We start from the raw sequence: 9,109 nt of genomic DNA on the forward strand, positions 1-9,109 counted from the left end.
ATTCCAATTTCAGCCAATTTTACCTGCTTTTTTAATGTTTGACCCAAATAATTTTCGAGCTCTCAAAAAACGATATCTTTCGCTTTTTTTGCGGAAAATATAGTGTTTCCGCTGCATTTAATTCTTTGAAATATCAATTTTTGAATAGGGGGTTTTTGATTGGTGTTTTCTGTCGTACGCTACCCCCTCAAAATTGCCATGTCATAAATAGTACCAAAGGGGGATGTCGTAAATAGTACCAAAGGGGGACATCGCTTTCTACGCCACTTTTGTCAAAAGTTGAAGAAAGCAGGATCTCTGAACACTTTAATTTAAGCATTTCACGGACTCATCTGAAATGTCTTCAGAAAAGATCGCAATGAAAAAAATTACCCGAATACAATTATTTATTCTTAAGATGTTTTAAAAAATGCTCAACAATATTTCAATTTTTTTAAGTAGTGGTTTTGAAATGGTAAGAGGATTTGAAATTAATTGAAACTTTTTAGAACCAAATTTGGTGCTAATCAAAGTGTTTCTAATACAGGTTTCAAAGCCGTGATTAGGTTTTATTTGACAGTGAATGAAATGGTATTTTTATATGCTCTTTTGTAACATCTGGCTTTTCAATACTTGATAACACTTGTGCCACTTTTTAATATAATATAGTATAATTCGAATCAATTTAAACTCTCTAAATGATCCACTACGATTTCAATGAAAACATTGAATGTTAGATGCTTTAATTGTTCATGTTGAGTGCATCTTCAGACACCATTACTATCTTGAGACACAATCTGGACTACAGATCAGATTTTGTCATCATAGTTGTAATTTTGACTGAAATATTAAAACTTTTTTTATAAAACATTGGTTTTTTTGAGAACATTAGAGTAAAAGGGTACCCGCACTAGACTTTCATGGGAAATGATCGATTTTAATGGATTTCATCGATTTTAATCGTCTAATTATTTAAACAATATAATCGATTTTATGACCCATTTAATTAGTAGACAAAGAAAACCTAATAGACTCGATTCCTTTATTATCCATGAAACTTCAATGCGGTTATCAAAGAAACTAGGCCTGTGAACTTAATCATCGATTAGTTATCATATAAAACTATGTTACTGAGACACTGTAAATGCTGAATTACTTTGTCGACATTCGACAGTTTATGAGTTATTGGTTTATTAAAACAAAACAAGACTGCTCGCATCAGAGCGACGCCTTGAATATTCTGATTACCATAAAACGGCATAGTGTATGGAGTGGTGTTCGCAGAGGCGGATTTAGGGGGGGGGGGGCGTCCGCCCCCCCCCCCCCCCCCCTCAGGGATTCGACCCCCTGCCGACACAAAGGGTCCCCCTTTGATACTTTTTCAGAAATCCATTTTTGGCCGACCGACCCTAAAATTTTTCTAAAGGCGCCTTCGGCGCTAAGATATACTAACTTTCAGGGGGAGCGCGCGCCAAAAAAACGCGATTTTTTTGTCAAAATTTTTCAAAACGTGCCCAAAAACGGCTTTTTTGACTGTTTTTCCAAAAATTTTAAAATAGGGGCAAATCAGTGCTTTGGGAGAGCTCAAAAAATCTATTTGGTCGACCTAAAAAAAAAAAAGGTCGTCAAAATTTTCGATTTTTTTTTGAAAATCCGCCCCCCCCCCTCGAGAAAATCCTAGATCCGCCCCTGGGTGTTCGATTTAAGAAGATTAATCATCTCCTATACAAATTGATACGTTTAGCATATAGACGGAAAATATATCGAGGAAAAAAACACCACGAGCACAAGTAGTCGGTCACTTTCTTAACTGAGCAAAACCGCTGTAATCAATGAAGTTATTCAGTCCCGAACAAATAAGCCCACGAAAAAATTACTCACAGGAGTATCTCAACCTGGACTATGATCAGGATTGAACAGGAAAATTTAGTGCCAATCTAAATGAATTAGTACCTTGATTTGGAATGAACGAGACTTAAGTGGCTCAAAAAGAGTTGTTTTTCAGTTTCTCAGATTTTATGGAAGTCTCTCTTGGTGGAGGGACCGAATGATGGTAATTTATTTTTAGTCAATTTTAGCCAATCAGACTTAAATATTCAAAAATCTCAAAAATAGCAATTCAATCCGTAAAAATTAATATCGATCGATAAGAAAATAATCAGATGACTGAACTTTCAATTATCGCGAAACTGAAATCGGTTATGCAAAAAACGTTAACCCGATTTTGCGAACAAAATTTTTTTCTTGATTAGCTGCACCTTTGCTGCTATAATTTTCTGTTACGTGTTTTCGGTTTCGTGCAAAATTCATTCAGCCAATAAAAACGTCTAACGATTCTGATTGGTTTAAAGTTTTTCATCATTCGGTCCCTATCATTTGTGTTAAATTTACCAGCTACATGTTGCAAACACTTGTTGATAGATTTACAAAATACCTAAAAATTTACAAAATACCTGGAGAAGTAATCAAAGAGCATTTCAGCCCACCCAGTGGTAAACCCTGAAAAAAAATAGAGAAGAGATGATCAAGTTTAACAAATTAATAAATTTTGAAAACATCAACATGTGAACCTTCTGATGGTCTAAGCATACAAACAAATGTAAACCTTTGGAGCTATTTCAGAAAATAAATATTACCAACTGTTTAGATGTCAAAAAATACCAGATCATTTAAATGATTTTAGTCAGCTCAAAAAGAGCTCATCGAGGAAGAAAACTGTAGCATCCTTTTTTACGATTATTTGCTATAATGAATAAACATTTTCGTGAGCACAGAAAAACGGTTCCGAAGTAGTTGTCTGAAAAATTATAGCCAACAGAAGCTTGAAAAGTGCAAAAGAACAAGAAATCCGAAAAAAAAATTGATTCGAAACATAGCCAATAGGCAGCTGGAAAAGAGTCAATGAATGCAAGTCAACAGAAAACACAGCCAAAAGACAGTTGCAAAAGAACCAATAATACTAAAAAAAACACTGACTTGTTTTCTAAAAAATTTCAACTCTTTCTGAAAAAATCTCAAATCTCAAGATGCTCTTTGAACTTCTGGAGCAACTTATCAATAATACATTTTTGATAAAATTCACCCAATTTGAGAAAATGGCTAAAAAGGTAATTTTTTTTGTTTCGCAGAGAAATCTGAAAACTAAATCATCACGACCTATAGACGAGTCTGAAGCTACAATCATCGACTTAAAAAAATTTCAAAAACTGAAACTGATTGAACTTTCGAAAAAATAAATATTTGAAATGAAGCTCTTCCCGGTTAAAAACGGTGAGTTTTCAAGAGGTAAGGGAAATCTAAAATGAGTTTAAAATGGATCAGCGTGTAACGCACCTCCATTGCTTCGAAATTTCAACAACTCATAAAACAGCAATTATTGGAAAAAAACATCTGCATCTTTCAAATGTGTTTGACAGCACCAAATTACAGGCCTGGTAAATTCAAGTTTTTTTTAATTCAAATTTTGAAAAACCATAATTTTTTATATCTAAGTATATAATGAATTAAGAAACTTTACATCTCGGAAACTAAAAGCAATTGAGCAGTCGCAACCGGACGCAAGATTTGCACCTCCTGAGAGTTCTCTGATAGCCCCCATTTACAGGGTTTGGAATTTCAAATTTTGAAAAACGTCTAAATTTAAATTTTCTGAACATTTTTTGAAATCACAAAAAACGTCAGATCTGGAAAACTACAAAGCTTTGGGGAATCATATTCATAGGCAAGATTCGCAACCCCTAGGAGTACTCTAACAGCCTCCTAACTAAAGGGTTGGAATTTCAATTTTTCAGAAATAATCTAAATTTAAGTTTTCTGAAAAAGTTTTAAAAAACGTCATATCTCAGAAATTTCAAGGATTTGAGCAGTCATATTAGGAGGCAAAATTAGCAATTCCTGAGACTAAAAAGAAAAACCCTCACTGTAGAGATGGGAACTTTAAATTTTGAAAAATTGAAAAAATTATAACATGACATCTCGGAAACTAAGAGCATTTGAGCAGTCGCACTTGAGTGCAAGATTTGCATTTTGGAAATCCTGAGAGTACCTTCACAGTACCCAACTTCAAGGTTGGGATTTTCACTTCTGTAGATTTTTTTGAAATCTAAGATTTCTGAAAAATTGAAATGAAATCATAAAACTCGTCATATTTCCAAAAACACAAGGATTTGAGCAGCCATATTTGGAGTCAAGATTCGTGAGCCTTGAGATTACTCTGAAGGCACTCAATTACAGGGCTTAGAATTTCAAATTTAGTAAATTTTTTGGTAATTTGAGTTTTTTAAAATTTTTGAAAAATTATCAAAATCGTCGTATCTCATACACTATACGAACTTGGGCATTCATAACTGAAGAACAAATTTTCGATCAATGGGGGAATCCTGACAGCATCCCACTATTGGGCTGCTTAATTTATTTTCGGTGAAATAAACACGGAATTGAAATTGAAAAACTAAAAAAATCTTAACCATTGCAATATGCGATATAGCTTAAACGTGAAAAAATTCTTTCGTTATACATGTAAAAATAATAAGTTGAAAAAGATAGTGAAGGACGCATTTAAATATATAATAATACATAGATTTTGAACATTGTAAAAGGAGAAGTTGCACGTCGAAAACATGGAAAACTTCAGAGCGCTTAAGATTTAAAATGTGAAAACATAAGCAACTGGCATTTGGAAAAGAGTAATGATCGCAAGGAAACTAAAAAAAAATGACTTGTATTTTTGACAAGTCACTTTTTTTCAAAACAAAACTGACTTGTAAAAAAACAGCAAAACCTATATCTCGAAAAAATCAAGGATTTGAGCAGTCATAATAGGAGGCAAAATTAGCAATTCCTGAGAGTAAAAAGAAAAATCCTCACTGTAGAGATGGGAACTTCAAATTTTGAAAAATTGAAAAAAAAATATAACGTGACATCTCGGAAACTAAGAGCATTTGAGCAGTCGCACTTGAGCGCAAGATTTGCAATTTGGAACTCCTGAGAGTACCTTCACAGTACCTAACAACAAGGTTGGGAATTTCACTTCTGTAGATGTTTTTAAAAATGTGAAAACATAGGCAACTGGCATTTGGAAAAGAGTAATGATCGCAAGGAAACTGAAAAAAAACTGACTTGTATTTTTTACAAGTCACTTTTTTTTCAAAAAAAGCTGAATTGTAAAAAAACAGCAGGACCTATATAAGAGTGCTCACTACGTTCATTACTCTTGAAAAACTTTTCAAAATAAAAAAAATATCCGGCCTATGGGATTCTGACTGTCCTCCAGAGTCTGACTATTGCCTCACAACTACGCCAACCCCACCTACTTTTCTTTCAAACACCAGTCACTAATCCAATAAAATGTAAGAAAATGTAAAAAACCGAACTCGAACATACGTTAGTTTGTAATTTTTTGGAAAAAAAATCACTTTCTTGCCTTGCGGCTGTTAGAATATTAAGCATCATTTCAAATTTGGTACAGTTGTTTTCTAAACTCTAAATTGATGCTTTCTAAACTCGAAAATAATTAAAGTTTCTAAACTCTAAATTGATACTTGACAAATATTTTCTCAATCAAACGATTCCACTTCGAATAAAAAACGCAATTCAATTGATCAAAAGCTGTGAGTTACTGAACATGGTGAAATATTCCAAAGTTTTCACTTCTGAAATTTACTCTTGGTTGCATCAAAATCTGCCTTCGTTAACACATATCCCCAATGCTGCAAGACCTGCCGCACAACTGGTGATATCGAAGGATCGTCAAAGTTTTTTCCTGATTTGGCAATTTTACTGATTAGATTATTCTTCCAACGACCTCTGGGACCGGTGCTTTTCATCCATCGCCCAACTGGTCGCTCATCGTCATCACATCGGCGACCTTGGTAGAACCGACAATACCACTGAAACCATCCGTAAGGATCACAAGCTCGCATCCATCCGCTGCTTTCCCACATTTCAAGCGATCCTCCGCATTTTACTTTATACTTATTAACATTTTCATCATAGTGAGGACTAGCCACATGCTTCTTTATAGTTAAGCCTTCCAGCCAGTCATCGGGTAACTCTTTCCAGACTTCGTCATTATAATGCTGTTTAGTTACACTTGAGTAGATAGGTCGAAAATAAGTCCCACCAAAACTTCCCAGTTGAAGCACCTCTTTCGGCGTTAAATTTGGCCGAAAGTCCGGGAAATCGTCGAATATTAAGACACCGTTGCTCAATCTATCGGGTGATTTATCTGCTACTTTTTTAAAATGTTTTTAAAAATGTGAAAACATAGGCAACTGGCATTTGGAAAAGAGTAATGATCGCAAGGAAACTGAAAAAAAACTGACTTGTATTTTTTACAAGTCACTTTTTTTTCAAAAAAAGCTGAATTGTAAAAAAACAGCAGGACCTATATAAGAGTGCTCACTACGTTCATTACTCTTGAAAAACTTTTCAAAATAAAAAAAATATCCGGCCTATGGGATTCTGACTGTCCTCCAGAGTCTGACTATTGCCTCACAACTACGCCAACCCCACCTACTTTTCTTTCAAACACCAGTCACTAATCCAATAAAATGTAAGAAAATGTAAAAAACCGAACTCGAACATACGTTAGTTTGTAATTTTTTAGAAAAAAAATCACTTTCTTGCCTTGCGGCTGTTAGAATATTAAGCATCATTTCAAATTTGGTACAGTTGTTTTCTAAACTCTAAATTGATGCTTTCTAAACTCGAAAATAATTAAAGTTTCTAAACTCTAAATTGATACTTGACAAATATTTTCTCAATCAAACGATTCCACTTCGAATAAAAAACGCAATTCAATTGATCAAAAGCTGTGAGTTACTGAACATGGTGAAATATTCCAAAGTTTTCACTTCTGAAATTTACTCTTGGTTGCATCAAAATCTGCCTTCGTTAACACATATCCCCAATGCTGCAAGACCTGCCGCACAACTGGTGATATCGAAGGATCGTCAAAGTTTTTTCCTGATTTGGCAATTTTACTGATTAGATTATTCTTCCAACGACCTCTGGGACCGGTGCTTTTCATCCATCGCCCAACTTGTCGCTCATCGTCATCACATCGGCGACCTTGGTAGAACCGACAATACCACTGAAACCATCCGTAAGGATCACAAGCTCGCATCCATCCGCTGCTTTCCCACATTTCAAGCGATCCTCCGCATTTTACTTTATACTTATTAACATTTTCATCATAGTGAGGACTAGCCACATGCTTCTTTATAGTTAAGCCTTCCAGCCAGTCATCGGGTAACTCTTTCCAGACTTCGTCATTATAATGCTGTTTAGTTACACTTGAGTAGATAGGTCGAAAATAAGTCCCACCAAAACTTCCCAGTTGAAGCACCTCTTTCGGCGTTAAATTTGGCCGAAAGTCCGGGAAATCGTCGAATATTAAGACACCGTTGCTCAATCTATCGGGTGATTTATCTGCTACTTTTTTCTTCGAGGGTGATGCATGAGAACTTTCAGCACTACTGGAGGGCCTTTTCCGAGACATTGAAAGCAGCAAACTGAATCTAAAAAGACGCATCTATAATATTTTGGACAGCATCTATCTAAGCCGATTTAAATTTAAAAGAATATTTGCCCAATATTTGACAAGACGGGGGCTGAATACTTTTACAGAGAGGCGAAGTGGAGCTCCGCACTATTTACAATATATCAGTCCTAAAAAATTGAACATAATCAAAAACTCTTAGAACACTAGAACCAAAAGGAAAGTCTTTCCAAGCATGGACATAAAATTTTCGCTAAATATGCAGACTCAGTCGTTTCAACTTATACGTAACAATCGGAACTCCATAATAAAATGAAGTTACACCACTCGTCCTTCATCATCATATAAAAAGTCAAAAAAAAACATTGTACTTTATAAATCAGGGAAAGAACAATTAAGTAAGAGAAACAATAAGGATAGATTATAACATACACAAAAAATGCTTACACAAAAGGGCTTACAAACAAAAAAAGCTGAAAATTTGTTCTGAGTTGCTTGCTTGGGAAACCCTGTACTAGGGCCGGCTGCACCCTGAGCCTCAAAACCTAGCGGTTGAAAAAGATACAAATGAGCCAGTGCATTTTCTACGAAGGGCTATGGCGTTTATAACCAGTACATCGATTGCACAAGAGCTGACTGTAAACAGCTGAAGGGACGAGCGTCAAACCACCTAGTCACATCTGATATGTCCCGTGAATTGTCGTGGCTCTAAAACAAGGATTGTGAGTGGGACCAAATTTTGCTTTATAATGGCACTCAAAAAAGAATTCCTGCAATTTTCACAACAATTTTAGAATATCTGGAGATTCTCACTGAAATATGCCACGCGACCTATCTTCATAGACATACTTTCCGCGCACGCCTTTGTTTTTTGCATTTTATTTAGCTTAGGAGCCCTATTGCAATTCTGAGTTTATGGTTTGTTAATCTCAATTTCAACATTTTGCACGATATTACTTTTAACCATTGCAAAACCAACTTATTTTGGCGAGTGTTTCTTTAATTTCATCAATAGGATCAAGTTACAAGGCCATACTTCAAAATTTGCAGAATCAAACCAAAGTTTCTAAGCATCAGTTTATGTTCCAAATCAATAATTTTGCTTAAAACGTTTTCGGCTCCTACTGTTGTGGCTCAAAAGCGGGTAAACCTAGTAGACGAAGGTAAGAAACCATTGGCTGCCGGGAGGGCTACTTAAAAAATCTACATAAATTTCATTTTTACAATGTTTAATTTGAAAACGAGTTTATAAGTGATCATTCAAACCGTTCCAAAAAATCTTTTAGCAAAGGGACTTATACATGTTTAAAAAATGTTTTGGCACCATTTTTTTAGCCCAAAGACCGGATTACAAAACAACAAGAAACACATGTACTGTAAATAAAAATGACATTACGTACTGAAATCTGTGAAAAATGTTATGTACATTTCATTCTTTCAAGGAGAAAAACAATCTTGTACTCAGTTTGAATACACTTGCACTCAAACTTGAATTATATACTATATTATTGATCATGATTAATCCTTACTCGATAGAAATTGATGACTCATCAACAACAAACATTGAAAAAATCAAAATATTAAATTTGATGATTTTAGTGATCCATAAATGGAAAAATTATTGAAAAC

The 9,109-nt window shown here is 34.8% G+C and overlaps 2 protein-coding genes across 2 annotated transcripts; both read right to left on the reverse strand.

Annotated features, from left to right (window-relative positions):
* Nucleotides 1-5,522: 5,522 nt before the first annotated feature.
* On the reverse strand, nucleotides 5,523-6,215 carry LOC134853516 (uncharacterized; the record flags this gene model as incomplete). The annotated part of the gene is made up of 1 exon (XM_063869514.1): nucleotides 5,523-6,215. A coding segment is annotated over one exon (591 nt), but the record flags the coding sequence as incomplete, so codon positions are not given.
* A 512-nt stretch (nucleotides 6,216-6,727) lies between these two features.
* Nucleotides 6,728-7,511, reverse strand: LOC134853220 (uncharacterized). Its single transcript, XM_063869182.1, has one exon. The coding sequence runs from the start codon at nucleotides 7,478-7,480 to the stop codon at nucleotides 6,830-6,832; it is 651 nt and encodes a 216-aa protein (XP_063725252.1). The 5' UTR covers nucleotides 7,481-7,511; the 3' UTR covers nucleotides 6,728-6,829.
* Between the last annotated feature and the right edge of the window lie 1,598 nt (nucleotides 7,512-9,109).

This window comes from Symsagittifera roscoffensis, chromosome 8, assembly GCF_963678635.1.
Source record: "Symsagittifera roscoffensis chromosome 8, txSymRosc1.1, whole genome shotgun sequence".
Taxonomy (NCBI): Eukaryota; Metazoa; Xenacoelomorpha; order Acoela; family Convolutidae; genus Symsagittifera; species Symsagittifera roscoffensis.